Source organism: Hypanus sabinus, chromosome 10 (assembly GCF_030144855.1).
Source record: "Hypanus sabinus isolate sHypSab1 chromosome 10, sHypSab1.hap1, whole genome shotgun sequence".
NCBI classification, from domain to species: Eukaryota; Metazoa; Chordata; class Chondrichthyes; order Myliobatiformes; family Dasyatidae; genus Hypanus; species Hypanus sabinus.
The window spans coordinates 147964191-147982311 of NC_082715.1; the positions used below are offsets into that span (position 1 = coordinate 147964191).

The window sequence follows — 18121 nt, forward strand, 5'->3', positions numbered from 1 at the left end:
AAGAAACCCTTAGAAGGCAGTGATCATTATATGATAAAATTCACCCTGCAGTTTGAGAAGGAGAAGATAAAATTGGATGTTTTATTATTATAGTGGAGTAAAGGGAACAACAGAGACATGAGAGAGGATCTGCCCAAAGTTGATTGGAAGGGAATCCCATCAGGAATGATGGCAGAACAGCAACGGCTGGAGTTTCTGGGAGTAATTTGGAAGATGCAGGTTAGGTTAATCTCAAAGATGAAGAAGCATTCTGAAGGGGTGATGAGGCTGCCTAACAAGGGAAGCCAAAGACAGCCAAAAGCAAAAGAGAGGGCATACAATATAGCAAATACTAGTGCGAAGCTAGAGGATTGGGAAGTTTTTAAAAATCAACAGAAGGCAACAAAAAAAAATTAAATATGAGGGTAAGCTAGCCAATAGTATAGGAGAATGTGTTTTTTTAAAAGATAGGTAAGTAGTAAAAGAGAGGGGCAAGTGGACATTGGACCACTAGAAAGTGATACTAGAGAGGTAGTAATGAGGGACAAAGAAATAAAGATGAACCAAATCAGTATTTCGTATCAGTCTTCCCTATAGAAGACACCAGCAGGGTGACAGAATGTTGGGGCGTAAGTGAGTGTACCCACAACTGCTAAGGAGATGCCAGGAAAGCTGAATTATTTGAAGGTGGATAAGAAAGGGATGAACATGGTAATGGGATTATATTATAGACCACCCAATTGTCAGCAGGGGCAGCATTTGTAGACAGATCACAGACTGTTGCAAGAAACATAAGGTTGTGATAGGCGAATTTAACATTCCACATATTGACTAGCATTTCTATACCATAAAAGGGCTGCATGGGATAGAGTTTGTCAAATATGTTCAGGAAAGTTTCCTTAATATATAGAGGGCCCAACATGGGTGACTGTGATACTGGATCTCCTATTAGGGAATGAGACAGGGCAGGTGACAAGAGTGTGTAGAGGAATAGTTTGGACCTAATGATCATAATGTCATTAGTTTCAAAATAATTATGGAGAAGGATAGGTCTAGTTCTTGGGTAGAGATTCTAAATTGGAGAAAGGTCAACTTTGATGGTATCAGAAAGTATCTGGCAAGTGTGGATTGAGATAGGCTGTCTTCTGGCAAAAGGTGTACTTAGTAAATGGGAGGCCTTCAAAAATGACATTTTGGGAGTATGGAGTTGTATGTCCCTGTCAGAATCAAAGTCAAGATCCACAGGTTTAGGGAATCTTGGTTTTCTTGAGATTTTGAGGCCCTGGTTAAGAAGGAGATGGATAGCAGATATATACAGGAAAGAACAAATTAGGAACTTGAGGAGTATAAGTAATTCATGAGAACATCTAAGGAGGAAATAAGGAGGGCTAAAAGAAGGCATGAGGTTGCTCTAGCAGACAAGCTGAAGGAGAATCCCAAAGGCTTCCACAGATATATTAAGAGCAAAAGGATAGCAAGGGACAAAATTGGTCCTCTTGAAGATCAGTGGTTACCTGTGCATGGAGCAAAAGAGATGGGGGAGATCTTAAATGGATTTTTTGCACCCGTAATTACTCAAAAGAAGGGCAAAGAGTCTATAGAAGTGAAGCAAACCAGCAGTGAGGTCATGGACCCCACACAGATTGCAAAGGAAGAGGTGCTTGCTGTCTTGAGGAAAATTAGGACGGATAAATCCCCAGGGATAGACAGGGGCCTGACAAGGTACTTCCTCGGACCTTGTGGGAGGTTAGTGCAGAAATTGCAGTGGCCCCAACAGAGATTTTTAAAATGCCCTTAGCCACGGATGAGGTGCTGGAGGATTGGAGTTTAGCTAATTTAGAACATTAGCTAATGTTCTGTTATTTAAGAATCTAAGAAAGATTCTCAGAATAAAATGGTAAATTATAGGCTGGTAAGCCTAAAATCAGTAGTGGGTAAATTATTGGAAGGTATTCTAAGGGACCATATATATAAGTATTTGGATAGACAGGGACTGGTGAGGGTTACTGTAGCTTTGAGTATGGTAGATTGTGTCCAACCAATCTTCTTCCAAGAGCTTTTCAAGGAAGCTACTAGGAAAGTAGATGAAGGAAAGGTAGTGAATGTTGTTTACATGGACTTCAGCAAGGCTTTTGACAAGGTCCTGTATGGGAGGTTGGTCCAGAAGGTTCAGTCTCTTGGCATTCTTGATGAGGTAGTTAATTGGACTAGACATTGGCTTTGTAAAAGAAGCCAGAGAATAATAGTAGATGGTGCCTCACTAACTGGAGGCTTGTGAAAATGGTGAGCCACAGGGACAGGTGCAGGGTCTGTTGTTGTGTCATCAGTATCAATGATCTGGATGATAATGTGGTAAATTGGATCAACAAATTTGCAGATGATATGAAGATTTGGGGTGTAATGAACAATGAGGAAGATGATCATAGCTTGCAGCAGGATCTGGGCAAGCTGGAAAAATGGTAGATGGAATTTAATACAGACAAGTGTGAGGTGTTGCACTTTGGGAGGACAAACCAGAGTAGGACTTACACAGTAAACAGTAAGCCAATGAGGCATGCAGAGAGATTGGGGAATACAGTTCCATAATTCTGTGTCACAGTAGATAGGGTCATGGAGAACTTTTGGCACATGGGCCTTCATAAGTCAAAAGTACTGAGTACAGGAGTTGGGATGTTATTTTGAAGTTCTATTAGACACTGGTGAGTTCTAATTGGAAGTATTGTGCCTAGTTCTACCTATCTAGAGGAAACATATCAATAAGATTGAAAAAGTGCAAGAGAAAATTAACAAAGACAAGAATATCTGCAGATGCTGTAAATCCAAGCAGCACATACAAAATGCAAAGGAACTCGGCAGGACAGGCAGCACCTATGGATGTTACTGGGACTTGAGGACCTAGGTTCTAAGGAAAAGTTGAATAGGTTAGTACTTTATTCCCTAGAATGTAGAAGATTGAGGGGAGATTTAGTGAAGGTGTACAAGATTTTGAAGGTTAAATGCAAACAGCCTTTTTCTACTGAGGTTGGGTGAGACCAGTAGTAGAGGTCACAGGTTAAGGGTGAAAGATGAAATGTTTAAGGGAAATTTCTTCACTCAGAGGCTGGTGAAAATGTGAAATGAGCTGCCAGTGGAAGAAGTGAATGCAAGTTTGGTTCCAACATTTAAAGAGAAATTTGGGTAAATACATGGATAGGAGGGGGATTTTCAGAAGGCCGTTGGACAAGATGCCACTAAACAAAGTAACAGCCACTGGTACCAAAGGAAAGATACTAGCATGGATACAAGATTGGCTGACTGGCAGGAGCTCAACTTGAGATACAGCTAATAGGGTTGGTGCCTCACAGTTCAGCAACCTCTGATCTCTGTGACGGTGGGTTGCTCCTGTTCCCTCCAACATTCCAAAAATGGGTGGATTAGGAAGTTACATTGGCCTGAACAATAGAAACTGGAGGATGGAGGGATAGCAAAATGGGACTAGTGAAATTGTGTTTGATGGTGTCAAGAACCTGTCAGGATGTATGACTCCACTGCATTCTTAGTCAACCAATAAAAACTATAGAATTGCTTTCCATTTGCATGCCTGCCCTGTCAGGACATTGGACACAGTTTGCACTCGTCCATCCTGAGAAGTTATGGTACTTCCTAAGGACCAGCTTTGTTTGGGTATCTCCGAAATTGTGCCTGTCTTTCATAAGAGTTGGATTTGGACAGCAGCCAGGGAGAGGCTGGTAATTCAAATTACCTTACAGTCTGAAATGCTTAAAGAACTCTTGAAATAGATCTGTGCCGAGGAATACTCTGCACAAGTGTTATAATGGTAATTCCTCACCATTAGGGTTATATGTTCAGCAGTACCACATCCTACAATTATAGTGAATTACCTGTACCCGCTTGTACAGTACTCTCATGAGTGTCCTCTAGACCATTATTACTGCTATTATAGTGACAATCTTGTCTGCCAGTAATGTGCAAATTTACAGTGTCAGTATGTACCCTAAAATGTTAACAATATCCATTTTTGGTAGACGTGGCAGATATTTATTTCTGACAAGTGCAAGGTGGTGTATTTTGGGAAGTCAAATTGGGGTCTACAGTAAACAGTAAGGTGCAGGAATGTTGGTGGACAGTGGGACATTGAAAATCAGGTCCATTATTTTCTGCAAGTTGCAACATAGTTATACAGGGTGCTGAAAGCGGCACATGGCACACTTCCCTTCATAGACCAGGGAATCACTATAAAAGTTGGGACATTAGGTTGCAACTTTACAAAATAGAGTGTCCCATGTAGTTCAAGTGGCTGCCAAATTCCGGGAAAGATGTGGTTTTGCTGGAAAGTGCAGAAGTTATTCATCAAGATTTTGCTTAGAATGGACAATTTTAATTACGGGGAGCGATTGGATAGGTGGGTATATTTTCCCAAGAGTGATGTGGGTTGAGATACAAAAAGGCATAAATAGGTTGAAAGAAAACCTTTTCCTCGTGAGTGGGCTATCAAAACATGAAAGCACTGATTCAGGTATGCAGGTGTTGTCCAGACTTTGAAATAATATCTAGAATTTGCTTACAGAAGATGTTCTGGAATCAGTTACAGTCACTGATTAAGATACATTTGGACAACTGAATTGGCATAGTGATGCACATGTGGGCAAATGGGATTGGTGTAGATAGGCAAACTGGTTGGCATATATATGGTGGTCAAAGTACTCATTTATGTGCTATTCAATTCCATGACCTATACCCACCAGAACCATAACACATTTTATAATAACCTGTGCACTCAAGTACTACACCATGTTACATGGTCACAGATATGTGTCCACAGAAATCCTGGGTCTAAAGCTGATATGGACCTGGATCAGGATTTCAGACCCAATAGATTGGGCTGGGCCCAGCATTGTGATGAGCTGAGGGCCCAGTCAAGGATAAGGATATGTACAGAGAGGAAAGGGAGTAATACGTGTTGGAGGAGGAGCATTAGCAGCATCACTCCACAGCCATAGTGTAATAACTCTGTTATTACATCTCAGCCACGTTTTAAGCTGTTGAGATGGATCTGGGATTCACAGTCACATCTCCACTGCCTCACAGTTGGCTGACAGGAAAATTGGCATCTAGTATTTTTACTGTTTAATACCAGAAATCCCAAACCATTTAGGACTATTGGCAACCTGAATGCAGAAAGGCTAGTTGTTCCATAAGGGCTTTGCCAACCAAATTTCAATTTTATAAAGCAGTCATCACATTTTTCTGGCACTGAAGAACACTCAACACAACACCTAGTATAACTTTCCAGTCAATCCCTATATCCTCACAATTATTCTTTCTCCACTACCCTATACAATTCCTTTCAAAGCACCAAATGATTACTTTCACTTCTCTCAATGAATTGCATAACATATCAATCCGAGTAAAAAGATCTTTTCCCCATGTTACCCAAATTTAAACTTGCTCTGAACCATCTGCTAAAGGGATTGGCTACATCTAAATTAGTCATGACCTTCATCAAATCTCCTCCCATATGCAGATACTCTGAGGAAGAACAGCCTACGCCTTTTCAGTTCACCAGAACTACAATCAACTTCTTGTGAAAAGCCAACAAAGCCATCAGCAATGATTGATCACTTCTCCAAATCTCACTGTGGTTGACAGAAACTGCAAAGTAGAAGTTGGGAAATATCCCAAGGATTATTCTTTCCTTGCTGACTATTGTTTGCAATAGTTTGCATGCTCACTTATGCAGAAAAAGTCCTTTTGGCCCATTAGTTCCATGCTTGCTCTAAGCAGATCAATCCCAACAATCCCATTCCCTCTGTTATTTTCCTGTAATCCTTTAATCCAAGGGTTCCAAACCTGGCACCCATGGACCCCTTGCAATGGTATTGGTTCAGGGAGAAAGAGAGATTGCGAACCCCAACTTTAATCTATTCTCTTTCATGTGCCCACTAACTTTATTTCTTTATTCATCTACCTACCCGTGGAGGAGCTAAACTATCAGCAGGTCTTTGTTATGTGGAAGTAGCTACCTGGTCACAGGAAGGACATATAAACACCATGCTTGAATTTGGATTCAAATCCTTGTCACTGGAGTTTAGACGGAACATCACAACTATTGCAGCAGCCTTATCTACATGACTGTGCACAAGTCAGTTTGTACGTCTGTCTATAAGTAAGAGAGAGAGAGAGTGTGTGTTTGTGTGTGCCTGCACACGTGTTCCTAGCTTGTGCCCATTTGTCTTTGTACATGCCTCCATTCAAAATTAAGCTGCAGAAATTCCCAGAAGTTAGTCACAACAAACCACAAAAGAAATTGGGTACCAGACATTCAACCTGCTGAAGTTTTTATTGAATGATTATTTTTCTGGAAAACCTGAAGGCTGTCATTCTCTGGATTTTTATAAGCAGTCCCTTGATCTACCATTAATGGCAACTTTTGTCGTGGCACCACAAACATCTCTATTCTGCTTTCACTCAAACCAAGTGCAGCAATACTAAAACAGTCTCCTGTCTGATTCCAAGAGCCTGCTATAATGGTGACTGCACTCAGAAACAAAATTAAAATTGGAATTTTCACTTAAATTTATGCAGCAAAAATATTCATATCTTCATGTCAGAATAGTGTCGTCGACCTGTTCCACTGAGTCTGCCTGGCTAGCGAGCTTCTTCAAGCTTCTTCGATAACTTTCAGTCAATAGATCCAAACTTGCAGTATCAAGAATTTTAGAAATACTCTGTGGTGAAAGAAAACAAAAAGTTTACTTTCCACTATTTTTAAGTACATGGAGTTTTCAAATCTTAATGAGTTCAACAGCAATTTATTTCTAAAGTGATTAAAAAATAGAGAAAAGGCAAGCACATGTAGAAGAGGGAATGGGGTTTGATTGCTACTGTTGTTTTATTGTTCATTATGTTCAGAGCATTATGGACTTGCTCTGTTGGTGCCAGAATGTGTGGCAACATTTGTGGGCTGCCCCCAGCACACTCTTGGGTATATTGGTTTTTAACACAATCAACACATTTCACTGTATATTTTGATGTACACATGATAAATAAACTTGAATCTTGAACAGGTTATACATCCCTTTGAGGTCAGAACAGCACTCAGTAATCTAGAGACCATACTCCTGTCCGATCCTTGTGTGTTTCAGATCACGATCTATTGATTCAAACTTGAGGAGTAAACTCAGTGAATAAACAACAGCAGGCCTTTAAGGAAGAGAATTCCAAAGATTTTGCCAAGAAATTTCTCATCCCAGCCTTTCATGGTAAAGGCTTTTATCCTCAACTGTGCATTCCAATTCCAAAATGTCCTGGTCAGAGGAAGCATCTTCCTTCTTCTTCATCCTTACATACTGCGACAAGTACAGGTTCATCCTACTTGCTCATTATTTCTGGGACGATTTTCCCAGTGCAGATATCAATCTAGTGAACTGTGCCATACCAACACCAAGGCAAGAATATCCTTCCTTCAGGCCAGAGACTGTGATGAGCAAAATCGTAAAGCTGGTATTCATTTAATGTTGCCTCATTCTTTTGATCATACAAATGAATTACATCAATCAGAAAATAAATATGAGGCCCTGGGTATTAGGAGCCAACTTAGAAAAAAGTACTTGGAGACGGGTGTAAAACTGAAGATACACGTGGTAATACAGTGACATCATAGCATCGTGTAGGGGTTTGATCTGCTCAGACAATCCCTGAAGGAATGCAACCAAATACCTTCACTAGCCTCCCCAAAAAGGTAGATTACCAGACTTCACCAAACTTCTGATGTTGTACAAGTCACTGAGAGATAGACGCTGGAAATAGGCCCTTCAACCCAGTGAGTCCATGATGACTATCAAACCTATTTATTTACATTCATCTTTCCCCAACTCATTTTATTATCCCCACATTCCCATTAAATCTGCCCCCACCCCAACCAAAGATTCTCCACACTAAATTGAAAATTTGTTACAAGATGCAAATGTTGGTAACCTTGCGTAGAATTTTTGCCTGCTTTTTGGAGTTTAATAATACATAAACAATACAGATTTGGGGTGATAATACATTAGGGTCAAAGACTGATAACTCCCTCTGTATCTTATCGCAGCTCACTCGCCCCCACGCAGCCTAGAATCCATAAGGACATGATTTAACCAGCATGCCATGTGGACCACATGACAGTATACAATTTAAGACTAATACTTCAAGGTCAATTCCTGTTGGTCAAAGTTAAGAATTAGTTAATCTGACTAAAAGGAGACAAAACTAATATACAAGATCAATTCACATGCCTGACCCTGTTAAAATATTCTCAAAAGACAAAGATTAATTTGTTCACAAAAGTCAAGCAAGAATTCCTTTCCAATATACAATATTCTTTCCACAGAGGGTAAATCATTTAATACATTCCACATACCTGATACAACTCCTCTCCTTCCCTTAACCTCAGCAGGCTGACAATGGCTTGTTCACTGTATGCCCGCACACTGGTGTTTTTGTCTTTTGTATTATCGAGCAAGGCTTTCAGGATTGGTTTGATTATCTGAGGGTCAAGTGGGTTCGAAGTGTTTTTAGTACACAACCAGATCATCTTCTCTGCCACTAGTTTCACATCACTTGATGAATTCTGTAAACTCTGCAAGGCAAGATTAGTGTCGAGTATTGATCAATAGACCAAAACTATTTATGCAAGAGCACTTCAAATTAAATATTTAATATTCATCAGTTGAAAAGATTACATGAATTATAAAATCCCAAAAAGATATTTTATCTTATCCTTCACTATTAAACGCAATTCCCAGTGTCAGCTACCATCATCAACCATTTTGGTCTTGTTTAAATCTATGCCCCCTGCTTCTTTTCACATGTAGAAAGCAAGAATCTCATTCATACCAGTTCATACTTCATACCTTCCCTTCCCAAATTCCACCCAATTCGTTCCTCTGTACTAGTAGCTGTCCTTAGCAAAGTCCTTAACCTCTGGAAATCAGTGCAGTTACTGGGTTTTAGATTTCGTAAACTAGAATCTAATACATCACATCATGTAGGAGTGAGGTTTGTTATTTCTGGAGCTTCTGGTATCTTTATAAATGACAAACCATACAAGGTAATACATATTTTTTAACATAGTGAAACAGACATTGAAAGTAAGGTTCTGAATTGTAATTAATTTGTCCAGAGGGCACAGAGAGTGAGATCTACAATAGCACATCGTTCCCCTCCCCTCTCCAAGTATAAAGCACTTTGATACAGGTTCAATGTCCATATTATATTGTATCTGAATGCTCTACCCACTCCAATTCTTGTGAAATAGTTCCTTCTGTCTTGAACACAACTGCTCATTTCAATTGCCTCCCCATGCAGGACAAGTTTATATTGCCCCATCCTCTCAAAGTCAATCCAACCAGCTTGCGCTGTCAATGGATTGTCCTCTGCAATGTGATATGCCATCCTCCTCTTTCAGCATTGAGGAAGATCATTTCATCTTGTCCAATCATCCAGTACCACCAATAGCCATTCCTCTTCTCACAGCACCTTCCTATCCAAACTGTCATCCAAGACTCTGATTTAGTACACTTCATCTGGTTCTTATGATGTGACCTCCCCTACACCTGGGGGAAAATGCAGCCTGTATAACCACTTTGCAGAACACCTTCATGCTGTCTCTAATTCTCTATCCCCCTTCCACTGCTCCCTCTTGGCCTTTTACACTGGTTCCATTAAGCTTAAAGTTTAGCTCAAGAAAGACCACCTCATTTTCCATCTGGGCATGTTACACTTTCCAGATCCAACAATAAATTTAATAATCTCCAGCAACTGGTCATTCCAGCCATTCAGGTCAGTTTATCTCTTCCTTCTTGTTAATATCCTTCCAGTTACAGATCTCTAGACAAGCCCTTCAATGTCCTTCAGCTTTTGTCACTCTAAACAACTCCACAGGGAATTTCATTCCTCCTGCTCTCCACTCCATCTTAGACCTTCTGTTCTCTTTGCCTTTTTCTTTTTACCTATAACTCATTTTATCTAATACTTTTTTCCAATTTCTGATCAAGAATCACTAATTTGAAATAGTTAATTTTTCCTCTTTTCATGGATGTTGCCTGAGTAAATTGGTTTATTATTGCCACATGCACTGACCAAGGTACAGTGTTTTATGTGACATCCATTTCATTACAACAATGCATTGAGGTAGTGCAAAGAAAACAGTAAGAGAATGCAGAATAGTGTTGCTGTTAGAGAAAGTGCAGTTCAAGCAGACAAGAAGGTGCAAGCACTACGATGAGGTACACTGTGAGCTCCCATCTTTTCATACTAAGAGCCTTTCAATTGTTTTATTGTTATTGTTTCAGGATACAGCTGTTGTTGAGCCTGGTTGTATGTGTTTTCAGGCTTTAGTATCATCAGCCCGAAACTTGTTACATTTTCTACCTATCTTTTGTCATTAACACTGAGTATTCTTCAATGGGCTTATTAGGTTTTACCTTCACCAGTAGTGTGATGAGTTTTGGAGATATTACTCCGCCTTCGGTCTGTATTTGATGTTTCACCAGGAACCCCATTGCTCGGATTCCACTGGTAGCGATGGGAATCTACAAAACAAAATGTGGTTTCAGTTTGAGTTATTGGTGTAAATGAATACTTGGATTTTCAAGATATTATAACTGAATACTCACTGCAGTGAAACAGTCATTATAAAGCAACTTTATACAGCTTACTATTGAACCACACCCACTTTGACACTTGTAATGATTCATTTTAAATGAGTGGTTCTCAAGACTGAGTTTAATGTATTTAGAAATAGTGCAGATCTGCTACAGCAGAAGTCTCTTTTTGTCTAAGGAACAAAACAAAACAAAACATGTCCAAGCAGAATTTTCTTTAGGATCAGCATTTGTATATTTGGGATAAGGTTGCAGGGAAATTCATGCATTACCAGATCATCTTATATAATCCTGGAAATGGCTGCAATTAATTGCTTAATACTGGGAAAAAACTGTTAAGCGATGGTAAACACAAGTGATTCTGCAGATGCTGGAAATCCCGACCAATACACACAAAACACTGGAGGAACAAGACAGGTCAGGCAGAGGAATAAAGAGAAGATATTTTGGGCCAAGACCCTTCATCAGGACCGGAAAGGAAGAAGGAAGAAGCCCGAATAATATGGAGTTGAGAAGGTGTACAAGCTGGCAGATGCTAGATGAAACCAGATGAGAGAGAAGGTGGGTGGGGAGGGAGGATGAAGTGAGAAGGTAGAAGAGGCAAAAGCCTAAAAGGGGAGAAATCTGATAGGAGAGGACAGTGGATCATGGGAGAAAGAGGAGGAGGGCCACCAGAGGTGATAGGTGAGAAGAGGGGAAGCAAAATGGGAAGTGGAAAAGGAAAGAAGAGGGAAGGGCAGAAATTACCAGAAGTTAGAGAAATTGATGTTCATGCCAACAGGTTGGAGACTACCCAGATGGAACATGAGGTGTTGCTCCTCCAACCTGACAGTGGCACCATCATGACTGTAGAGGTGGCTGTGTATCAACACATCGGAACAGGAAGTTGAACTGAAATGGGAAACTGTCTTAGCAGTGCTCCTTCATGACCATTATTTATTTATTAATTACTTGGAGATACAACATGGTGAAAGGCCCTTCTGGCCCAACAAGCCCGCACCGCCCAATTATACCCATGTGATCAATTAACCTACTAACCCGCAAATCTTTGGTATGTGGAAGGAAAATTGAGTACCCAGAAGAAACTCATGCGGTACAAACAGGTGCTACAATAGCTTTACAATAACCACACTACCATGCCACGTATTTTGCAGATATACAAACAACAATGTAAACAAATCAGTAGGGTGGGCAGCATCTCGGGGAAGAGAAATGGAGAAGAAAGGTCACCGACATGCAGCAATCTTTCTCTCCCCTTCCCACAGATGCAGCCTGACCTGCTGACTATTTCCAGAAATCTTTTTTTTCCCACAATTCCAGCATGCATGGCACAGGAAAACACTTGCTTATTTGGCATTTATGAATTCTCAAGTAAATAGCAAAAATTTCTAAGAATATTAAGCAATTTCATAAAATCTTTGTAAAAATTCAAATCAGAATTTGGAGCGATGGGTTCCAATGTGATTTTATTGTCTCTTACAGTACAGCAGGCCACCCTCAATCACTCACGTGTTTACACATTGTGTTGGTTCACATTGTTTTTCAGAAATTGTCATGAATTTCTCCCATCTATCCACCATGTCTACTTAAAGCAGATGGAAAGTCCTCTGTCTTCCATTTCGACATAGTTCTGATGTAATGCCATTAAAACATCCAAAAGCAGCTAATACATTACTGCACACACAAAATGCTGGAGGGACTCAGCAGGTCAGGCAGCATCTGTGGAAACAATTAAGCAGTCGACCTTTTTAGCTGAGACCCTTCTTCAGGACTACCCTTTTGATACTGAGAATTAAGAGATTTTAGACTAATTAGTGGCCTATTCAAATGTTAGGCTATGCACAAAAGTTCAGGCATAGCCTAAATAAGCTTTTTTATTAATGAAAATGAGCTCAAACAGTGACTTTTACTGTAGGCACTGCATTTAATAGTTTTTATAGAATTTTATAGTCTTTCATCAAAAAGAGCTCAGTGTCATCATGAATGACTAAGCCCTGAAGACTTTACTGTTAATTGATAAGAGATAACACAAGGAGAAAATTCCATTGGATCTGCTGCAGATGCATCTGTCCACAAAGGTATTGGTAGCAGTGACAGATAGATAGAGGAGATGGAGCTTCATCTTCATTTTAGAGAAAACAAACTCATCAAGCAGCAATATGACTATTGAATGGAATAGGTTCAGGAAGACCTTGTAGCTAACACTTGGTAATCTCCAAAACCGCGGTTAGCCATCGATCATAACCGTAACCTTAAGCGGGTACATCGCTCATTGTCATCAAGTCAGGATCAACAAGGATGCAAAACAGAATATTAAGAACAGCAGCAAGCACATCAGAAAATCTGTTGTAAAATCAACCTGAATCAGTGAACAGTTTCTCTCTTCACAAACGCCGCCTAACCCGAATAGTATTTCCAGCATACTCAGATTTTATTTCAGACTCAAACATAAGCATTCAGCTCTAAATTATTACAAACTTGGCTGAAATCTGGGTGAATATGAATTCGAGAAATGACAAGAGCCCCAGTCGTCATAGAAGGCAGCATTTGACCAAATGGCAGTAATCACACAACAGGTTAGATTTCCGCCCAACCACATTCAGCTTCTGAATCAATAACTTTTCTCTGAAATTGTGATATCAGCTAACAATTGCAACATACAGTTCCATTCACAGTTCATCAGCATGTACTGAGACCCAGCAGTATACAGGATTGGTCTTTTAAGGAGGAAAATAATTTAATTAGTTAAGCCCAGAAGACACAGTAGCACAATTAGGCCATTTGGCCCATTGAGTCTGCCCTGCCATTCATCATGGCTGATTTATTATCCCTCTCAACCCTATATTCTTGCATTCTCCCTGTAACCTTTGACACTCCTATTAATCAAGAACCTATCAACCTCCACTTTAAATGTACCCAGTGACTCAGCCTCCATTGCTGTCCATGGCAATGAATTCCACAGATTCACCATCACCTTGCTAAAGAAAATCTCATCATCTCTGTTCTAAAGGAACATCCTTCTATTCTGAGACCTGGCCTCTGGTCCTAGACTCCCCCAGTATAGGAAACATCCTCTCCACATCCACTCTATCCAGGTCTTTCAAAACTTGATAGGTTTCTGAACTCCAGCAAGTAGGCCCATTTCTATTTCACATGGTAATTATACTGAATTACATGCTGTTGTCTTACCATCTACTTAGAAGGGGAATATTGCGTAGTGCAAAACAAGCCTTGTAAATAATGTACTATTGTGCAAATAATAAAAAATAAAATTACTTAAAAATAATCTATAACATAAAAATAATTTAAAATGTCATCCAAGATATAATGTACAGATCAGAGCATTATAATATCTCAAACAGTGTTTGCTATAAATGTTGAAACTGATGAAGTTCTGAACTGACAATGGTACTTTAGTAATGACCACACTGCTGTCAACTAATACACATTTCTATCCCACACCCACCCTGCCACCACCTCACAGTTCTTCAGAGATAAACAAGAATGGCTGAGATGGAAGTTTTCCTGCAAAAAATTTCAGGTATTGATAAAATGATGCAGAATGGGCAGATGGGTGCCCAGAGCTTAACGTAGAGAAATCAGAGTTAAGATTGTAATAGGGAAACAAACAGCATAATGTTAAACCAACAGATCCCTAACACCAGTCAAATAACCAACTCATTAAAAGTGCAAAGTTTGAAAAATGCAGTATTTTGTTGCTTTGTACTCAAAAGATTATATTGATCTTTACAAGACAGATCAGCTGTATTTAAATATTATACATAAATGTCACTTTTTATGCCCAAGAAGATGGATTTTGGTCCTCTTTCCACAACTGTCGCGATGACAGGGTAAACAGTGACAAGGCAAAAAGGGCAAACATTTAACAAAAACAAAGATCACTGAATCTAAACAAACAAAAGGAAAACATTTTGTTCAACCAGGTCAGTGCAGATGCAGAACCCACGTGTTGTATATTTAATATTTCAGTAATAATGTAAACTTAATGTTCGATTAAGCATTCTTGTCCATAATTCATTATGGGTTACATGTAAAAGTATCATGCCACCACATCATACATCTCACTTAAAGTAAAAACAAAACTAAGCTAAGCATTCCCAGTTCTGTGTTTTCCTCTCAATTAATTTTATGTTTTGTAGTTACAAAAACATAAGTGTCAATGAGGAAGTTTTAAACAAACCCAAGATGACTACTTACCTGTTGAAGTGCAGTGAAATGTTTGAGAAAAAATAAGCACTGTAGCATGCAGTTCTTTGGTAGAGGGACAGAGAAACATTCAAGTTTAAATAAAAGGTAGAAGCAGCCAATGAGAAACGAGCGCCAGTTTTGCTGAGTGCATTGGGTTTAAAGGCATAAAGTTTGACTGCTCCAATCAAGCCAGCCAAAATGAACTTTGCTGATATTGTGACAGGAACATTTAGAACTGAAACTATTACTGATAGCAGAATGCTTTAGATATCATAAGTAAAACTGAAGAAGTTGCCTGAGCATTGTCAGTCAGTTGGGTAATGGGCTTCACGATGTACTGAGAGATTGTTTAGTTTGTGAAATTGTACAAGAAAGCATTTAACAACAGCGCTATCAACTGTTCATTTCAAAGAGCCTCTTCCATTTAAGTTACAGTCAGGAATAAAAGCGAACAAATTTGCAACATCAAAACAGAAACTGGATTGTCTGAACAAATTGAGTTACTGTTGCGGCAGGGGGTTGCATATACCAGACCAACGCAGGTTTAAAGGTGAAACTTGCAGAAAATGCAACAAAGTAGGACACACACAAAGAGAATATCAGGCAGTCAAAAATAAATGGACTACACAGGGAAGAGAAAAGGGTAAAAAGTCAAGTTACAGTTTCAATAAAGAGCACTAATCATCATGCTTTTGATGAAAAATCTTACAATGATAAGAGTGATGCAGGACTGAGTAGCCTTAAAATTTATAATGCGAAAACTAAAAATTGACAAGCAATATGGCTTACACCAGAAGTGAACGGCAAATTAAGTACAATGGAAGTGGCAACAATAATCTCCTGTGAGGATGACAGTTGTAACAGTGAAATACAATAACAAACAAGCTCCATTGGGCCAGGAAGGCCAGCAGGAAGGCCAGCATTGTGGGGATGCAAGTGACCGAAACAACAATTGATTGGAGATTCATCTACAATTTGCATACCATGTCCCCGGCAATACAGTCAACTGAAAGCAAATTAAGAAAGGTACTGGACAGTGCAAAAGGTATTCAAGGATGGCATTGGAAACCTCAAACATATCAAGGGTAAAAGAGTGTTCAATTAAAATGCCACACTCAAGTTTTACAAAGCTCATCCAGTTCCAAAGTAGCCAATGAGCTAGATCACATGGAGTTCTTTCCAAGGTTGAGTGAAACCCATGGGTGACACCAGGGGTCCCAGTAGCCAAGAGGAATGGGTCTGTCAGGATCTGTGGTGGTTTTAAGGACACCATCAAATCAGGACTAGAAGTAGATCAATACCCTTGATAGGTGATATCTTTGCAAACCTTTCTGGAAGAAAACACCTCAGCAAAGTAGACTTAGCTGAGGCCTCGCTACAGATGGAGGTGAAAGGAGAGTCCAAAGTGGTTCTCACCATAAACACTCACAAAGGGCTTTATCACTATAATAGGCTTATCTCTGGAGTAGAATCTGCACTTGCACTTTGGCAGGAAGCCATGGACCAGGTGCTGCAAGGCTGCCAAGGCACTCAAGTGTTACCTGGGTAACATCATTGTTACCAGTAAAGATGATCAGGAACATCTCCAAAAACTCAAGGCAGTATTAAAATGATTAGAAAATTACTAGCTCAGAGCATGAGGCAACAAATATGAATTCTTTTAAACCAAGAATCACTTACTGTGGTCACACTATTAATGCACAAGGTTTAGAGAAGTGTGCTGAGAAAATTCAACAGTGGTGGATGGCCCAAGGCCAAAGGATACCCCACAGTTGTGGATCTCTAACTGGTTCCACCCAAACCTGACTACTGTACTCCACTACTTGAACTCATTACTCCAGATTGGGCAGAAAAGGCAATGGACAAAGCATCGCAACGTCTCTTTCAAACAGGCTAAGGCAATGGTTACATCCAAGTCTGTCCTTACACATTAAGTTCCAAGTCGTCCAGTGAAGCTTGTTTGTGACACCCTGCCTTATGGTATAGGTACAGTTATGTCACACGTTATGAGTGATGGAGACAAACACCCCATAGTCTTTGCATCACATTCCCTTACCACTGCACAGAAAAATTACTCACAAGCTGACAGAGGCCTGGAGTCTGCTTTGGGGTGTAAAATGTTTCAGCCAGTACTTGTATAGGAGAGTGCTTACCCTCATTATTGATCACTAACCACCATTTTCCATTTTCAATCCACAGAAGGGTGCCTTACTAATAGCAGCGTGAGTGCAAAGATGGGTTCTGTTTCTTTGAGCACTCAACTACAAGACTGAATTCAAGAGAACTACTAATCATCGAAGATGCTGATAGGCCCATTTACTCCTGGAAAAGGAAATACCTGAAAAATTTACAAACCGAGTATTCTTTCGACTCTGGACAAATCTTTCTACCAAACCATTTATAGCTGGGTGGTATGGCATAGATGTAATATTCTTATTCCATTCATTTTCAGGAATGACTGAACCTGTTCTGCAACAAATTGTGGTCCATTGTCACTAAGTGTTCTGGAACACCAGTCCTTGAGAAGAGGCTTCTCAACACATCAACAGTGTGCAAGGCTACAGGGGAGGCTATTGGGATCACTTCTGGCCACTTTGTACCTGCATCCACTATTACCAAGAAATCTGTGCCCATGAAAGGCCCAGCAAAATCCACATGAATTGTCTACAAGGGCAATGCAGGCCATTCGCAGGGATGGCAAGGTGTTGCTCTTAATGTAGACTCTTGAATGCAAATCGAAAGTCTCCCTATTATGGCAGAGAAGATCCAAAGGGAAACTGGAAAAGATCCCACACTGTCTCAGGTCTACTCAAAATGACTGGAATGTACAACAGAAATCCCAATCCCCCATTTTTACCAGTGCTGGGATGAACTGCCCTTGAAGCTACCTTACTGAGAGTTGCTGTACCAAGCAAGTTGAGAGTTAAAGTGTTGGAGGAGCTACATGCTGGTCATTTAGGCATGGTCAAAATGAAAACCTTGGGTCAAAGCCTGGATAGATCAACAGATTGAGCAGCTTGCCATGCACTGTTCTGGATGCCATAACATCAAAGTACATGAATGGCATTCATCATCATGCCACTACATCATAAGCATGTGCCTCACTTAAAGTCAAAAACTTAGGCGCGCATTCCCGGCTCAGTGTTTTCCTTCCAATTGGCTTTATGTTTTGGAGTTAGAAAAACATGACAACAATAACACTTTGAAAGTTGAAAAGAAGTATTTGAATAGACTAATTAGCTGAATTGCACAGAAAAAATAAAACAGTGCAGGTTTGATTAGTCTGC

The 18121-nt window shown here is 39.9% G+C and overlaps 1 protein-coding gene across 2 annotated transcripts in view; it reads right to left on the reverse strand.

Moving 5' to 3' along the window:
• Positions 1-6300: 6300 nt before the first annotated feature.
• gcn1 (GCN1 activator of EIF2AK4) overlaps positions 6301-18121 on the reverse strand; it is a 278383-nt gene continuing 266562 nt past the window's right edge. For both annotated transcript variants that reach the window (XM_059983222.1, XM_059983223.1), the window contains exons 56-58: positions 10446-10553; positions 8381-8599; positions 6301-6707 (exon numbers count right to left, since the gene is read on the reverse strand). In XM_059983222.1, the coding sequence (XP_059839205.1) occupies positions 6582-6707; positions 8381-8599; positions 10446-10553 (453 nt within the window). In that variant the 3' untranslated portion in view covers positions 6301-6581. The remainder of the gene's footprint in view (positions 6708-8380; positions 8600-10445; positions 10554-18121) is intronic.